Raw genomic sequence first — 19,101 nt, forward strand, 5'->3', positions numbered from 1 at the left:
GCAAATGTTGAAATATTATGGAATAGTAGGCAAAGCAAATTCATGAGCTTTGTATTGTATCCATGACAGAAAGCAGTGTGTACCAGTTCCTTATCAGTTGTGTAGTAATAGGTACTCTAAATTTAAGGCAATCTGGTTTGTTGCCCCACAGGATTCTACTTGCATTCCTTTGTTGTTTCTTATATTAATACCTTTTTCCCATGGTATTTTCAGGTGATGCAGGTATAGAAATATGTCAGCCCTCTTACTAAAAAAATTATCTAACAAAATATTAGAAAACATAAACAAGGTTAAAGGTAAATGGTTTGCCATGGAATTATGACAAAACTCAGCATGTAGAATTCAGTAGATCTCATACAATTCTGAAAACTATACAAATAGTCTATTCAGATAATGAAATTCAAGAACTAGGCAGTGGTCTGGTTCTGGGTCTATGGAAGAGTCACAACCTGAATTAGAAACATTACATTCTATAATTAATGAAATTTCTTGGTTCATCTGCACCTGCAATATACTTCATTGCAGTTGTGGGTGATATAAAAAATGAATAAATTCGTTTATTTTTAATATTTTCATTCCTTAATGAGTTACACAATCATCTTGTTGAGAAAACTCATCTTAACAAAATTATTTATGTCTTTCATTATTATAAATTTTTCTCTATTCTGTCAAAAGACATCAACAATACCATGTGGATCTTGTAACTATAAGAAGTTATATTCATATATTGATTAAGACATTCTAATTACTGTTTGAAGTCACTTTTATGAATCAGTTATGCAAAAGTTAGGATTTATTTTTTATTTCCTACCCCTGTCCCTACATTGAGTAAGTTCTCAGGCTCTAAGCGTATCATACACAATTCAGTACCAAAATGCAAGTAAAAAAGACAAGAATTTTGTGGATGAGATGAGTTGCCAAAATTACATAATTTATAATGAAAAACTATTCTATATTTATCTAATTTTGTCAAAACTTGTTCATACGCTTCTATCGAAATACATAAAGATAAAACACTGGAGTAACTGAATGGGTGTTTGAGTACTGTAACAAAGAATGCAACAATAGTGGGAATTATTGACTTGTAATATCATTTCTTCATTAGTACACACATTGACAATTTCTCAAAAATGTACATATGTTTATAAAAATATTTTACTTTTAAATGTACATGTGTTTTATATCGTGCCACTCCCAACATCAAAAATTTAGAATATTACAATATTCTCATAGATTTCAGAGGCTTTAGATTTAGCCTATAATTAGATTGTTGTAGTTTTCATTTGTGGTGGAATAACATTTTTATGCGTATTTGTTTAGCTCTGATACTTTTTCTTTACAAACTAAAAGTTTAATTATCATTAAATAATTTCAGTATATAATCACAACATACATCAAAAAACTGATTTCAAAACCATACAATTTTAATTTCATTGTCAATACTGTACAGTTTTCAGATAAGAAAAAAGCTATCAAAGTGATTGAGCTGACAATATTACTGCAATGTATTTTTAATGATTAAGTGCAAAATTTCAAAAACGGAACCTTATGCTTACACATCACTGCTTTCACATTTCTTCACATTTAGTCCTTCTCATATAGATGTTCTGCTGATATGTTTTGCCCTATAGACAGGCTTTAAAAAAAAAGAAAGGAAAGGAACAAGACTCATATGTCATATTTTATGAATTTGATTTTTTAAACTCTTGAGTCAGTGTAAATAAGGCAGTGGCAATTGGAATGATAAGGAACTACTGTCTTTTTTTTCTGAATCAAATAAAAAAAATAAAAAATAAAAAAGGATGCAGAACTAAACCAAAATTTGAATTTAGAAAGCCCCTGAGGTGTTCTCTAGTAAATTGCAGGAGTGTGGTCAGAAAAGACACTGTATTCATTATGTGAGTTGGGGTAAATTATCCAGATGTTGTGACAGGATTAGAATCCTGGGTGAGTGGAGATAGAGGATTTTCTCTGATTATATCACATATATGGAAGAGATGGGAGTGGGAGGTGGGGTTGAGGGTAATGGGGGGGTTCACTTTAATGCATCATGAAATACTTGCATGCTAGCAGACTCTTTTCTGATACTGTAATGAAGTTCTGGGAGCACAGCTCTGCAATTGTAGTGAGGTAAAGATGAATATTCTTTCTATGCATAGAGTAGAAATGACAGAAAGGGATCACAGGTTAGTTGAAAGATTGCTGGACTGTGGGAACCTAGCTGATAAGCTAACCAAGACAGATAGAAGTGTAACAACTGGGGAAGACTTCAACAATCTAGAAGTATGTAGGATGAAAAAGTGGGCTCACAGGAACAAAATCATCTCATAGCATACAGGCTAATGAGGGAGGAGGGAAAGGCAGATAGTCTGTATCATAAAATAAAAGAGTTATAATTTAAGTGAAGTGTTTTAGATAAAGCCCGTTAACACATACTTGAAAACATTTTGAAGGAAGAGGTGACAGTAAATAGCAGTTGTGGAAGTATTTTTAGAAGACCAAAGCAGGAACAGGTGCTGTTTGTCAAAAAGCAAACATGAAGGAAATAGAGGAATATCTAACTATGTGGAATCACTAGATAAATACAAGAAAAGATGTTAGCTATGTACCACTACAAGATACCAAGAAATACTCATATTCAGTGTACTATACTAGAACAGTGAGAATAACAGGAAGGAAAAAATAGAATGCAGAGAAATAAGATCAACAAAGGCCATCATAGTAAAAATTGCCTAAAGGCCTTGCTGAAGAAATCAAATAAAGTTGAAAAAAGAGTGAAAGCAAAAAATATATATTTTGGATCAATTGGTAGTAGAGGGGAGAGAGGTGAAGAAGCATTTTTGGGTGTGTAAGTAATTAGAAACTAGCTCAAAGGACAACATCAATGACACACCAGAAATCAAAATATTGTCACATGATGCAGGTAAATTAGAACTGGTTACGAACAGTGTAGCAAAATAGTGGGTATAAGAGGGGAGGAGCCCAGAGAGAAGTAAAGGAATGAGAGAGAGATACGGTTGGTGAACTGAAATATATCAGCAAGGAAATATGCAACACTAAAAGAGAATGGACATAAAAAAGCTATCAAGAGTGGACAGAATACATGGAGAAATTCTTAAGGCCTTGAGCTGGAGTTTTGTGCTTCACTTCAGATTCCTGAATGTCTTCTGCTTAACAACAGTGTGTCTCAGATGAAGGGAAAGAAGCTGAAGTAATTGGTGTTTATCGGGGAAAGAGGATGAGGAGAATAGCAAAAACTGCAGACCAGTTTTCTTTACTTGCAACACAAGCAAAATATTTGAAGCAACTGTAGATAGATATATTAGAAACTCTTTTTAGAACACAGGGTAGTGAGAGAATCAACACGGACTTCGATCAGTGTTTTTTGTGAGGAACAACTATATAGTTTCCACCAGGATATATCAGAAGTAACTGACATCAGAGTATAACTTTACTATATAGCTACAGATTTCTCCAAAGTTTTGTTTAGGGTAAACCATGTGATACTGATAACTAAACTGCAAGGGCTGGGATTTGATTAAAGAACAGGTTCCTGGATCAAAGATTATTTATATCAAAGACAGCAGGGGGGGAGGGTGCGGGACTTCGAAGTGATGATAGCTACCTTAAAGATATACGTACAAAGGCAATAACTGTCATTGTTGTTTTTGACTTATGTCAATGGTACTAGTGATGTACTACAATCAGAAGTAAGACTGTTTTTTAATGAAATAGATATGCATCAGGAGATAAAAAGCTGAGAATGGTTTGAGATACTGTAGATGGATGTCAGAGTCATCAGAAACTTGATTGTAAGAAATGGAGTGCTCGCATGAGCAGAGGAGTATCAACTGGTAACATTCACAAGTAGCAGGAGTAGCAAATATTTGAGTACATATGGGAACATAAAGATGGCACTGCAGGGCAAGAATGCAGATATCTGGGTGTAAATTTGTGTGATGGGAAACTGCAGTGGACTGCAGATAGGTGAGATAATAAACAGGGTGTATAGCCATGGCATGTGTTAGTGAGGATACCGAAGGGTGCAAAAAAGGGACCAAAGAATAAAGCCTATTTGTCCCTTCTAAGACACCAGTTGAATATGTTTCAGGGATTTGGAACTCTATGCAAATATAGGGCCTATCTGTCAAACCACACAAAATGAGTGCAGTGGCAATCAGGTATGTAGATGAAATCTACAGGAGGAAAAGTAATATCATAAAAATGAGGAGAATGAACTGGAAAAGCTTTGCACAAAGAGGGGAAAGTGCCAGACGTAGGGGTATTCACCAAGTATATTGTGAGTAAGGATGCATGGGAAGACACAGAACATAAAATGATCAAGTATAGGATATACAAGGGAAGGCCATAATTATTATGGAAGTTTCAGATCATTGAACAACAATGGCTCTAAATGCTCATAAGACGATAGAGGAGAAGGAGTGCAATAATTTACCAGTAGAGATTCTCAGACCCTTTTACCAAAAAGTATCATAAGATTTAAGTGCCTGACTCACAGATGTTAAAATGCCCAAGAATATGAATATTGGGATAGTTGTGAATTTAATTGTAAGCAATTAAATTTATGTATGAAGTGTAAACTATTGTAAAATAATACAACGCATACCCTGTCGTTGCCTTGTGAGATATGTTAATGTTATGTTGACCATCTTAGCAACAGCCACATTGATAATCTAATAAAAAATGAAATGAAGTGTATTAATCTATCTCAATATAGCACCACTTTTCTCATAAAACAACATATGGGCACATGCACAATTATTTTTATTCAAGTTCAGAAAGTGGGAGCAACATAGACCAAGTTACATAATGGAAATAAAGTACATATGCCACCATTTCTAAGATATCAAAGGCAGATATAGCAGAAATGTAAATTTCATTAGAAAAGCATTGTCTGATGCAAGAATGTCATTGTGTGAAAGGCAGTTTTTTGTTAAGTGACATTATATACCAAATTGGCTTTCATAAATGGGATGAATTAAGTCAGTTGAATATTTTTCCCAGGTCAAAACAAGGTACCAGTGTGGAACTAGACAGGCTTGAAAGCCAGAAAACAATTTAAATCATAATTTTATTTCTAGTTCAGTACACAGTTCTTCAACTATAAATACATTCCATGGTAATTGGTTGATATGTCAATCGTTTGATGGAAAATTTAATTCCAAATATTAGTGTCATAGAGGAAATGAAATGTTTTATTGTCTTCCATACTCTAAACACAATTATTATTGAATTATATCTGCTGATGTCTGTATTTTAAAGATCATCCTATTTCAGTAAGATAACTACATGATCTACTCAACAATCTTAAGCAAAATAGGTGGTGAAAAATTTAGTTCATAGCAGTCTAGTCTTTAAAAAAATATTCTTACTAAAGCTTTGGAGATATGGCCTTCAAATTTATATACACAGACACTTGTTTCATTGTTATTCTTGCTCATACTAATGTTCACATAGATACATTAGTTAACAACTTACTTTTTATGTTCATCCACTGATATCATTGAAACTAACAAGTGCTCTGGACAGATGAGGCAGCATTCAAAACTAAATGCAGCTGGTTGTGTTGAACTTCTTTACAAAATGTATGTCAAAATAATAGTCTGATACTAGGATATTTATTTTATTTAGGATACTTTTAGAGTTGCCTGTAGTGTACATATGTAGCACAATACACATAATTATATGTATGCTTTCTGCTGTTGAAAATAAACTGCCATATAAAATATATATGCACAATGAGTTTTTACAACTGTCAGAGAAAACATTTCTCTTTCTCACTTTCAGTGTTCCTGGACATAACTGGACCAGTAGTTTATACATAATGTAGTTGTTGCATCTCTAAACATGAAAATTCAAATATGCATTCTTAAAATCTTTTACAGCAATGAGCTGCCAGTTTCTGGCAGTTTGATTGATACTACTCCTCCAATGAGGAGGACAGCAGATGTAATGAGCATAGGAATTGCCCTACTTGAACCGATGGAACTTAAAAAGGTGTTCATACCAATAACTCCACTTAAACGGGATGTTGCACACATGAATCCAAATCCAGTAGTCCTGTGGAAAGAAAAGAGTATATATTACATGAGTTTATGAAAACTTACCAAATTCCATTTCAGTTACTTGTTTTTGGATAGTATGAAATTTGTACAAAGACCATCTTATGACATGGAAGCATGTGACTTCATACAGTGATAAACACACATACTGCATTATGTGAATTCCATCAGAAAGAAGAACCTTTCCAGGTGTTACAAAAAGTGATTGTAATGTTCCTGTTCAAAGCTACATAATATTGTGCATTAGTGGACAGCATAATGAAACAAATGAGCTGATCATTTATAATTAAAAAGGAAAAGAAAAATAAGTTGTTGCTCTCATTTTCTAGAATGCCACTGGAAAAGTGTAATATTTGTAAATAGGAGACAGAATGTGTTTTAGGGCTACACCTTACACTTCCCATGTGACAGAAGAGCTTGCTATTAGAGAAATCATCAGTATCATTTGTATAAGAATCATTATGCTATGTACTGAGACCCTTTACTAAGAGGGCATGTTGCTATATGCTGAGAAATTATTTTACTTACATGGATATTATGACAAGTATATGTACATGTTCTATATAGAGCCTTCAGAAAGTAAGTTACGCTTGTCATGAGAGTACCACATTGTCAGAAGGGAGTACATGTTCCAGGTTTCCTACAAAAACAGTTCTGCTGAGGTAAATATTATTAGACTATCACAGAGTTTGAGTGAAGTGGCACAGCAACTGGAAACATACACCAAAGTTGAGGTATGGGGCATGGTACTTGTGGGCAAAATGTCTAAATTGCACACAGATTCACCATGAATTTCTGGGAGTGCATGGACCAAATGCAATGTTGTGTCCAGCCACAGTGACATGGTGTCAACAATTTTAGCAATGATACACAGAAATGGATGATGCTAATCAGGAAGGAAAGTCAGCTACATTGATTACATACAACAATGTCCAAACAATATTTTTGGCAAGATGAAATGACATCTGAGGGAAAGAGATTTCTTGACAATGTGGACATTCAGACAGAGGTTCTTGAATGGAATGGATTTCTGTTATCAAGGAAATAAATGATTGGTAAAACTTTCTGAATGTTGTTTACAGACACTGTGTGGCTATTTTGAAAAATAGCATCAAGTATCTGTGGCACTTTGAAGTGTAAGGCAGCATTCAATAAAAGTTGCATGGCCTTTCATAAAAAAGTGTAACATACTTTTCGAAGTCCATTCATATATTCATTTTCTGAGAAAGAGTTCATTTGTAATTTCATTGGAGATTAATTAATTTTACTCACAGTACATAATTTGGGGAGAGAAGTTTGTTGAAAATTTTTACACCTTGTGGAGCTTCCATCTCAACTTTTGAGAAGATTTTAAGATAACAGGAGGCAGGCTGTGTACTATGCCAGCTTTGACAGCCATGGCACTGTGTTGTCTATTGTTGATCAATAAATATAGATGGCAAGATGTGACTGCTTGGATGTTGCTGGGAATTTCTTATAGGAGGAGAGTGGGTGAACTGGGGAACAGCCTTGTTACAGCATGCTAAAATTGCACGATTCTGGCTGGATTTGAAGCTAAAATATCAACTCACAAAAAATAAAGGAATAAACAAATAAAAATAAAAATATTAAAAGTCACAAATTATGAGTCTGTAGAAAAATATCACCATGTTTGCACCATTTTTATAGTTATTAACAATGGTTCATATAAAATCTTCTAACAACTGTAATGATAGAATCAACATGTTGCCAGTGCACACAATGTAGCAACTGTTTGTGCATGAAATAATCTAACAAATGAATGACTGACGTAAGGATAAATAAAACTACAGATTGTTTGTAAACAGAATTCTATGATTACAATTGGTGTGTGCCCAAAGCAAAATTCTCCACAAATGCATGAAGAAGTTAGCCTCTGAATTGATAGCTGACACTAATATTTATTCATCCATGCTTATTTAATGATAAATTTGCCTATTAATATTTATAGGAAAACATTTGAGTAAGGTAGTGTGAAAACATTGACACTAAATAAAGCAGCAGGTTGACTAGCATTAGCTGTCCTGATTTGTGCAATGTTGAAAATGAAATGAGAACATGAACTATAGGATGATGTCTAAATGAAATGAAACTACTTTTAAATGTGTGTGAATAATAAATACTATTTAATGCATATACTTGAAACGTTTAAATCTTGTGAAATGTTTGTGTATAGGAATGGTGGACAGGCATACAGATATTCATTTGAGCAATGTGGATAATATAGTTAGGGAGAGAGAATCCAAGAGGGACATTGGTGTCTTTTTCTGGAAGTTTGTGGGGTGGGGTTGATCGTGTGTTCCAGTGTGACTGATTTGTGCACATTTCTGTATACAGTTGTATGGAAATTAGTTATTATCTGCCTGTTGGTTGGTGATTTTGAGGTGTACAAACCATGAGTATTAGAAAAGTTATGTGACTGAACTTTCTTGGTGAACTATTTATTGAAAGGAGATTTGATTAAATTTGAGTGTGCTGCACAGCACTTTTGGGATTTTGGCAGCAATTGCCTGTGACTGATCTGCTAGAAATATATCTTCTGTGAATAAAACATCAATAAAAAGTTCAAATGTGTTTTTATACCTACATTATGATCCTGAGGGATTGTTACCTTGATTAACTGTTATTTAATTCATCAGAATTACTCATGTTGTCTACATGTATTATTCAATGGCTGCTTCCTAAAGCCACTTGATAAACTTTTAGATACTTATTGTATGGGCATGATGCAACAGTGTGCAACCAACCTCATGTGTAGAGAGGTCATGTAAGAGTTTCCTTAAGTTATGCACACACCCACTGGTGGATGGATAGCTACACTGCAAGATTATAAATTCTGCTTACTCAAAGTTGTGGTTATGTCTTGCATTAAGAGTGTGGGTAGCATAATATGCTCTAAAGCAATTAATGTAGAATTTCACACCTATCTCAGCAGTTTGCTCATTTAACATGAGCTGATCACCAGTTACGTGTGTGTGTGTGTGTGTGTGTGTGTGTGTGTGTGTGTGTGTGTGTGAGAGAGAGAGAGAGAGAGAGAGAGAGAGAGAGAGAGAGAGACAGAGAGAGAGAGAGAGAAAGAGAGAGAGAGAAGTGGAGGGGGGCAGGGTGAAGGGCTTCAAAAATTTACTACTGATAAATTCTCATTTCAGGAATTTGTTGGCCAGCATTGTACATTTTTTAAGGTACCTAATGAGCCAATGTTGCAAGATGATACTTTGAGTTGAAGTGTGCTGTACAGTCTATGTGTATGAGCACAGCTCATAAAATGACAGGAATACTGAATTATGTCTCAGTACAAGGGAACATTGCTCTAATTTTCCATGGAGATTTAATGCAACAAACATTCAACTAATAGGAAACAATAAATAAAAATTAAGGAAAGGCAATCACTCTCCTGCAAATAATGCGTGGATCACAGGTACACTTGACAAACCAAAATATCTATATAGCTTTTACTCCTTTACTAGCAAAATGCAGTCCCAGCCCCCCCCCCCCCCCTCTCTCTCTCTCTCTCTCTCTCTCTATACCTCCTTTTCCCTGTCCCACTCCCTATCCCTCTGACATAAATACAGACCAAAAGTTCAAAATCTATTGTAACAATATCAAATGACATCATTCAGAGACATTTCTTTACACTGTTGTAAAGGCTTTCTTCATCACGTTTTTGCTTCCAATGTTTCCAGCAGAGAATCTAGGAATCCACTTGTACCAGGCCAGAAATATGACAAGCTTTTACTGTTAAAACCTTACATAAAGACTACCATCCCCATTCATTGCTTTCTGCTGAAGTGACAACACTCTACTGGTTTGCTCCAGAATAGGCTAAATCATTACAGCAAGTAACCTTGAAAATTAGATCATGCCACAGGGTCACCTGACTTGTGGGACAGAAGGCTATGAGAGCCACAACCGCAAAACAGAGCTCTCATCTCTCCTGTGTCACTACCTAGAGTAGATGCTGAATCGCTTATTCTTCTTTACCTTTTCACTTTCCTTCTACTCCAGCATGTGATCTGGGCTACTGGAGATACCTTCTCTTGCCTTCTAGCAATTCAGTCAGAAAGTAAACCAATACGGTTTCCTTTTCTTAACACGAGTATGTTATTTGCAAGCCCAAACTTTACACCGCTGCCCATAAAGTGAGTGTACAAACTGGTGTTAGAAGTAAGATGTTAGATTAACCATGGGTTTGGTTTTGAGGTGCCATATACTATTTATTAAGCCAAGAGTGGCTGCATCAAACTATCATGTGGGGTCATCTGGTTCTGTGCAAATGTTTAGTGGAGGAGCTCTTTGTCAGCCTGGGGTGCCTGCTGCAGTCTCTCCAGTATTGTCACTGCTGCTGTTGCTGTGCATGTCCATCCAGCCTCACCCTCTGACTCTTCCACATTCACACAAGGCCATGTAATGAGTACAACAACCCAGCACTACCCTGACATCATCAGGTGCCACTGCCCTGTTGCTGCCATACTGATTGTCGATCAGCAGATGTAAGTGGCAACCTCCGCTATTAAGGAAAAGGTGTCGCCGGGGTTTCTGACACCAAAGACACCACTGGGAGCTGCTGTCAAAGACTTTTGGTTTTGTTCACATGCACAGTTTAAAGGGATGCCCACAATCAGGTCACAGGGACAGCTGGAGATGGATACAGAATTGTAAGCAAGGATTGGCAACTCTGGGTGGAGAATCAAAACCTGCAAAGGTGTCTTAATGAGGAATTATTGAATGTGACACTGCAAAGCAGTACTGTGGACATAATTACCCTTGTTTCCCCATTTATGGGGTTCCCACAGATAATTCTGTCCCAGCCTATAATTGATTTTGCATTGGGTTTGCTGATTTATACATTCACAGGCAAACCAGATGAAAATACCCACATCTTCTTATGAAATTAAATGAATGTTGGGAAAATGTCCACATCAGGTGATGAAGTGTTATTAGGAGTCACCAGCCTTAAGCTACAAGGAGAGCCTTGCACTTATGTAAACTCTGTCAAGGGGTTGAGAAATACCATGATATTTGACATCACGCACTTATGTAAACTCTGAGGAAGGGCTAGGAAATACCATAGCATTTGACACTCTTGCAAAAGACTTGTGGATAGATATGTAAATATGCATAGCATTAGCTACCATAGAGGCAAGCTTTCCACCCTATGCCAAAATTAAGGAGATCATTTGGAGCACTTTGCTGAAAAAATGAGAACTGTGCCATGCTGCACATATATATTGGTGGAACATAAAAAAAAAAGATATACTACTCTGTGAGGTCAGAGCTCACAGTGTGGATGTTTTCGTTCATGCAACTGACTCATATGTAGGTGCTGAGGTCAGGTGTACTTCATAAAGCACACTGCAGGAGACCATATGACTCATGTTTCTAAACAAGGAGGCCAATCAACTTGTCCAACCCCCCATCAGGGTGAACCCCTTAGATGGGCATTCATTTTTGAAATGCACTGCACTTGTCACAAACACACAATCCTCAAGGCACCGGACTGTTAAGAACTGGCATGTGCAAACCGTAGAAAGATCAGATATGAGTGAATGAATTGCCTGACTTAATGGTATCACTCAGCGAACCAAATAGGTTACCAGGATGCTTGAGGGAATGTGTATAGGAATGCAAATACGAGAAACCTTAAAGAGAGCAGTTGTGCCACTGCTCCTTACTCCCCTTCTGTGAAGCAACTCTAGTAAGAGAGATGACTTGCTCAGGTGGCAGACATAACTGTACAAGGTGAAACTAATGGTAGGCAGTCTATTTTTATCGCTAATACAGGCTCACAAATAATTGTTTTGTTGGTGAAAACTAATCATGGTAGAGAACTAAACTCCCACATTGTAGACTGAATATACTCCTAAAATATAATGTATCCATTATATTGGTAAAATGTAGACCTGGAAACTGATATATGGAACTACCAATGGTGTGGAAGTCTGATCACAGTTTCAGTGCCATGTTTGGAAGTAATTTACTGGTCATTCTCAAGACATACACAGGAAGACAAATATGGGGAAATATCCACTCTTTTGGCAATGTTCCCACTATATGGAAGCAAAGGAGTTCAGAACGAATTACCAAGTTCTGACAATTCATTAAAGCACATACCATAGCAGTAAAGTTAAACAAAGCCAAGGAAATATAGGGTATTACAGGAAAAATCATATAGTTTGAGATGAAGAAAGATTTCTTAAGAGGAGATATTTTCTTAGTTGATCGATTAACTAGAAATGAAGGTTTAGACGGTAAGGAAACACATGTAAAGCATGGTTTCCCTTGAATGAGCGTGTCAGAAGAAGGGTTTTGAACATTTGGCACCTTTTTTATTTAACTAAGGCATTCGATTGTGCTGAAAACAAAATATTGCTCCAGGAGTTGGACCATTATGGAATAAAGGGAGTAGCTCACAATTGGTTCGCCTCTTACTTTAACAACAGACAGCAGAAGGTCATTATCCACAGTGTTGAGAATGGCTATGATGTGGGATCTGAGTGGGGCACAGTTAAAGGGGGGGGGGGGTGCCCCAGGGATCAGTGTTGGGACCACTTCTGTTCCTTATTTATATAAATGATGCGCTGTCTAGTACTACAGGCAATTCTAAAATATTTTTGTTTGCTGATGACTCTATCTTCATAATAAAGAATGTTATATGCAACATTGGCACTGTTCCAAATATTGCAGCTCGTGATGTAAGTTTATGGGTTGCAAAAAATGACCTAATGCTAAATCACAATAAGACTCAGTTTTTAAAGTTTCTAACCCACAATTCAAAAAAACCTGACGTTTTAATTTCACAGAATGGGTGTATGATTAGTGAAATGGAACAGTTCAAACTTCTAGGTGTTCAGATAGATAGAAAACTGTTGTGAAAAGCCCACATTCAGGATCTTTTTCAAAGACTTAATGCAGCCATTTTTACTATTCGAATGGTATCTGAAGTAAGTGAAGTAAGTGACAGTTTGACATGAAAAGTAGTATATATTTGCTTATTTTCATTTGCTTATGTCACAAGTCATTATACTTTGGGGTAACTCTTACCATTTTCAAAGGATATTCTTGGCTCAGAAATTGGCGGTTCAGGCAGTAAGTGGTAGTTGACCCATGTTCATTAGTCTGGGTATTCTGACATTGGCATCTCAACATATATATTCTTTACCATGCTTCTTAACATATATATTCTTTGCCATTGTTTCTTGTTAACAATATCAGCTTATTCTCCAGAATAAGCAATTTTCACTCAGTTAATACTAGACAGAAATCCAGTCTGCATTTGGAAGCATTTCCTTGACTCTTATGCAGAAAGTTGTGCAGTATATTGCTGCATCCATTTTCAATAAGCTACCACAAGAATTCAAAAATCTTAGCAGTAATCCACATGCTTTCAAACTGAAACTGAAAATTTCCTCATGGGCCACTCCTTCTATTCTGTCAAGGAGTGCCTTGAAACATTCAATTCCTGTGTTATATTGTTGATTGCGTGTATGTAAATTTATGACTTGATTTTTTTTTGGGTTCATAAACATTTTATTTTATCTGCTATCACTTTGATGCTGTAATTTAATTTACTGACATGTTCCATGACCTTGGAGATTTGCTCCTCAATTTGGTCCTACTTTACTAGATGTGTAATGTAAAAAAATGAATAAATAAAAAAAGAAGAATACCCACAGCTGGCAAGTTATGCCTTGAAATTATCAGTGTCATTTGCCATTTCATACCTATGAGGATTAGTGATCTCTTTGAAGGTGAATATAAAAACTAAGAAGTGAAATAGGTTTTAATTAGAGACTGGTTTGGTTATTTGTGTCTCAAAAGTAGAACCACAATCAAAGTACTACTAAGTAAACAGATGCAGCCCTCTTATTGAAATTTTTGTATTTTTACTGTGGTATAAGACCTACAACCACTGCTTACTTTTATGTGGCTAAGTGGCACCCATGACAGATATTGCCACTGTCACCTTATCAGTAAAAACTGCTAAACACAATAAAATCTGTCAATTTTAAGTGGTACACATGAGACACATTAATCATCAAAATGAAGTTGTGGCAATAAAGTGCTGTGCATTTGCATATAATCACTGAATTGTACCATTATTGTTACTGAGTTTACTCCTGATGGTATGGCTTATGCTCTGCAGGAAAGAAATGACAAGTTAACAGAAAACATGGAAGAAAAAATAGCATAATATTTACATCAGTATTATTATTACAATGAACAAAGTACAGTGAAACTTCACTTCATGAGCACTTTCAATAAAGAGTGATTTGCATTATGAGCAAAACAAAACATAATCCAGAAAAACATTGGATCACTTAACAAGCAACTTTTCACATAAGGAGTCTGCTCAGTGCATTTTTTCTCTAGTCATTGGCAACCATTTCAAAAACCATCTTTTGACCTCAATAGACCTCTTCAGCTGCTACAGTTGGACAATAAGTCACTTGTTGTTCCATGACCATCCACTTTGTACAAGCTCCAACAAATGACAATGCTGCCAAGAATGCAGTATTCAGCCATACTGTTAGTAACACTACTCAGATTGCATTTGTTGCATGCAGCACCTCCATAGTGTTCTCATTGATGATGTTGCAAATTCTCTGAGATGATATTGCAAACTCTCCTATGTTTGAAGACTCATGTTAATTTTTCATGGCCTCAGAATACCTATTTATGAATTCCATTTCAGATTTGTCATCATTAACCAACACCAATTCAGTAAGGCTGGTCGTTTGCCAATATGTAGAGAGACATTTCATTCAGCTAGCCATCTTTTGTGTTTAGCACTCATTTTGAAAAGCAGGCAAAAACAAATGTCTTTAAACAATTTCTTGTACAAAAGGATGTTCAGTATTATATATTATATCACTATTTTTATACCTTTAAAATAATCAGCATCCTGTTGAATTCAGAATTAATGTTAAACAAGGAATTATGAAATTTTAATAAAAAACAATTTCACTTTTCCTAGGCCCATGTTTTTATGGGAAGTCCATGTAATTTGGACCAACGTGTAATTTGGACCATTCCTTAGTACAGTGTAAGCACAATAGATGGCACCACCTCTCAGACACCTCTGTGATTGGCCATGTAAAACATATGGCACTGCCATCTGCCGTCACTCATATATAAACAGCTGGACTGAAAGGCTGGTGTGTTCTCACGGCATGTGTTACTTAAAAAATGTGGCTAGTAATAGGGTAGTATATTGTCCACTTTATTAGCTCAAACCACATTATATTTAAAACATGCTGTGGTAGTGTAGTGCTATTTCCACATCGTTTGTGCTGTTCTTGCTTATGTAATTCGGACCACATTGAAGTGTGTAATTTGGTCTGCTGGTCTAAATTACACATGAGTGTATCAACTCTTACAGATTTCCAGATGGCCATCAGGGAATAGCAACTGTGGAAACAGTGATCAATGCTTTCCAAGTAAGTGGGTTATGGCCAGTGAATAGATATGTTTTTATCAAAGGTGACTTTGCTCCCTCATCTATAACCAACCAGCCTGAACCTCAAAGGGGTGAGAATGAAGTGTCCAGACCTTTTCATTCAACCACACACCCACTGTATGTATCGTCAGACTCCTGACACATTGAATGCATTTCATGACTGTTTTTCAGCAAACAAAATTAGTCCCCTTCCATCAAGAAGGAAACATCATAAGCATGGTACAATATCTGGAATAACTCTAATTAGAACTACTCATAAGATGATGCTGGTAATGACACAATTGACAAAACATAGGGCAAATATGCAATGGCTGTTATGAGAAACAAAAATGATGATTGAAGTTACATGACCTTCAAATGGCAATGAGACTTTCTGTCTTGTATATGTAGAATCATTTCAGGAGGACTGGATTCAGTGCAATAAATGCAGAGGATGGTCACACGAAAACTGTGCTGAATTAACAAATGACAGTTTCTGTCTTTGTGATCAATGTTCACAGTAATCATCTGATAATGGGTTGTTATGATTTCCAGTTGACTTCTCTGTATTTGTTATGTATGGACAGGTTAGTATCATGCAGTCCACTTTACATGACTACATGGACCAGATTACATGGATGAAGTCCAAATTACACAATACTGAATTTCAACTGTTTGCTATTGTCTATAGAGTAGTTTCATAAAGCAATAAAATTTATATTCATCAATTGATGTATCTTACTGAATATTACCCAGAAAAATCTATTTCTAGGCTAGGGTTCACACAGTAAGGATTGGTCAATGATGAACTTTATGTGGTCCAAATTAGACAGACTTTTGCTATTATGGCATCCGTAGTGTTCAGACAGGCAGTGGGCTGGGTGTAAATACCAGCTATGAAAGTCTTTTTTGTGTGATGTTATACATAACTTCATGTAATGAAACAACAGAAGAAATAACTACTTTATGTTTATATTCAGACTTATTGCTAGAACATATTACTTCTGTACAACATGTAATGTTTACGTCATCTAAATATATGAAGAAAAATCTTGAACATGAAGGCACTTTTTTTTCTGCCACTTTCATAGCTACAGAAATAATCATTACTTAGTATACAGATTGTGTGACTTTGATTAATTTTGAGCAAAATATATCAAAGGGAACAAAGAATTACCTTAAGTGTGTGGGATAGGACTCAATAGTAATTACATCAATAACATTCCATCCAGCTATAAACATGAAATTGAATATTGCTTCAAATATCATGACAGCTGCATCTGTATCTAGGAACCAAATAAAAAAAGCAGCTATGCTGGATAGGAACATTGATATGCCTGAAAAAGTTTATGATATACACATTAACAAATATTTCTGATAGCATGATAAGAACATATATTAACACAAATGAACAAATAACTGGAAGCTTTTTTCTCAGACACAAAACATCCTACTGCAAATACTATACTACTGCTACTGGGAGAGTTGTATATAAATATGAAACTTTTGATATTGCATTATAATTTTCTTTACAACCAATTACTGGAGAGGTAAATGCATGATCAAATAATATTAACAGATGCAGATGAAACAGACAAAATAATAATTAGATATCACAGTCAATCTTTGGGCATTAAAGAAAAGAAACCATATAATAAATAAAGTAGACTCATTGCAAAATGAATGTGATGAAACACAAACCTGTGACACATATGAACAGTGACACTACAAATTAGCAATTAACTGCAAACATTCACACTTTCATCAGAAGCAAATTAACTTTGCCAGCAAAGAAGAAAAAAAGGAACTTAAATATTCTGATCTCTACCTCAAGCCTACTATATTTCTTTAGTAAAGTAAAACATTGATTGACTGTTTGGATTCTAAGAAAATGGCTCAAGTGGAACAGATAGAGTCTGTGAGTGTGAATAGTTAGATGAGAAATGAAATATGAGGCAGAATAGAGCAGATCTTGATAAAAAAATGTTTCTGTGATTTTACGGTTTGAATGTACTAGTTAGGATCACGAAAACATTCTTGATTCCAGATCATTTTCATTTGTACTGGAATCTCTTAAGTACATAAACAATATACACTAAGTGATCAAAAGTATCCTGACACTCGCAAAAACATATGTTTTCTCTATTAGGTGCTTTGTGCTGCCACCTACTGCCAGGCACTCCATATAAGCAACCTCAGTAGTCATTAGACACTGTGAGAGACCAGAATGGAGTGCTCTGCGGAACCCACAGACTTCAAATATGGTTAGGTGATAGGATGTCGCTTGTCTAATAATCTGTACGTGAGATTTCCACACTCCTTTACATCCCTACGTCCACTGTTTCTGATATTATAGTGAAGTGGAAATGTGAAGGGGCACGTACAGCACAAAAGCATACAGGCTGACCTCGTCTGTAGACTGACAGAGTGACAGAGATTGCTGACAGTTGAAGAGGGTCATAATGTGTAATAGGCAAACATCTATCCAGACCATCACACAGGAATTCCAAACTGCATCATGATCCACTGTAAGTACTGTGACAGTTAGGTGGGAGGTAAGAAAATGTGGATTTCATGGTCGAGCGGCTGCTTATAAGCCACACATCACACCGGTAAATGTCAAACGACTCCTCACTTGGCGTAAGGAGCATAAACATTGGAGGATTGAACAGTGGAAAAACGTTGTGTGGAGTGAAAAATCACAGCACACAATGTGGCGATCTGATGGCAGGCTGTGGGTATGGCGAATGCCCGGTGAACGTCATCTGCCAGTGTATGTAGTGCCAACAGTAAAATTCAGAGGCAATGATGTTATGGCATGGTCATGATTTTCATGGAGGAGGCTTGCACCCCATGTTGTTTTGCATTGCACTATCACAGCACAGGCCTACATTGATGTTTTAAGCACCTTCTTGCTTCCCACTGTTGAAGAGCAATTCGGGAATGGCGACTGTATCTTTCAACATGATCGAGCACCTGTTCATAATGCCGGCCTGTGGTGGAGTGGTTACATGTAATGGACTGGCCTGCACAGAGCCCTGACCTGAATCCTATAAAACACATTTGGGATATCTTGAAATGGCAACTTGGTGCCAGGCTTCACCGACCTACATCGATACCTGTCCTCAGTGCAGCACTCCATGAAGAATGGGCCACCATTCCCCAAGAAACCTTCCAGAACCTGATTGAATGTATGCCTGTGAGAGTGGAAGCTGTCATCAAGGCTAAGGGTGAGCCAACACCATATTGAATTCAAGCATTACTGACGGAGGACACCACAAACTTGTAAATCATTTTCAGCTAGGTGTCCAGATACTTTTGGTCACATAGTGTATACTGCGGCTGAATGATGAGAGTACAAAGTCTGTCTCACAATAAGCAACACTATCACAACTATATAACAACAAGTTATGACAGAATTTGTGATGATCGCATAAAAGCAGCCATAGCTTGGTACTGAAGATATTGTTGGAAACAAAGATATCATTTGTACAAATATTGTGAGTTCCTGTACATTCCAGGTATCACAGTTATTCATTTTTGTGAAAAAGAAAAAAAATGGAT

The 19,101-nt window shown here is 36.2% G+C and overlaps 1 protein-coding gene across 1 annotated transcript in view; it reads right to left on the reverse strand.

The window, feature by feature from the left end:
- Nucleotides 1-5,179: 5,179 nt before the first annotated feature.
- The window catches only part of LOC126470522 (synaptic vesicle glycoprotein 2B-like), a 241,430-nt gene continuing 227,508 nt past the window's right edge, over nucleotides 5,180-19,101 (reverse strand). The window contains exons 11-12 of the mRNA XM_050098436.1: nucleotides 16,715-16,874; nucleotides 5,180-6,081 (exon numbers count right to left, since the gene is read on the reverse strand). Coding sequence (XP_049954393.1) covers nucleotides 5,901-6,081; nucleotides 16,715-16,874 — 341 coding nt within the window. The 3' untranslated portion in view covers nucleotides 5,180-5,900. The remainder of the gene's footprint in view (nucleotides 6,082-16,714; nucleotides 16,875-19,101) is intronic.

This window comes from Schistocerca serialis, chromosome 3, assembly GCF_023864345.2.
Source record: "Schistocerca serialis cubense isolate TAMUIC-IGC-003099 chromosome 3, iqSchSeri2.2, whole genome shotgun sequence".
Taxonomy (NCBI): Eukaryota; Metazoa; Arthropoda; class Insecta; order Orthoptera; family Acrididae; genus Schistocerca; species Schistocerca serialis.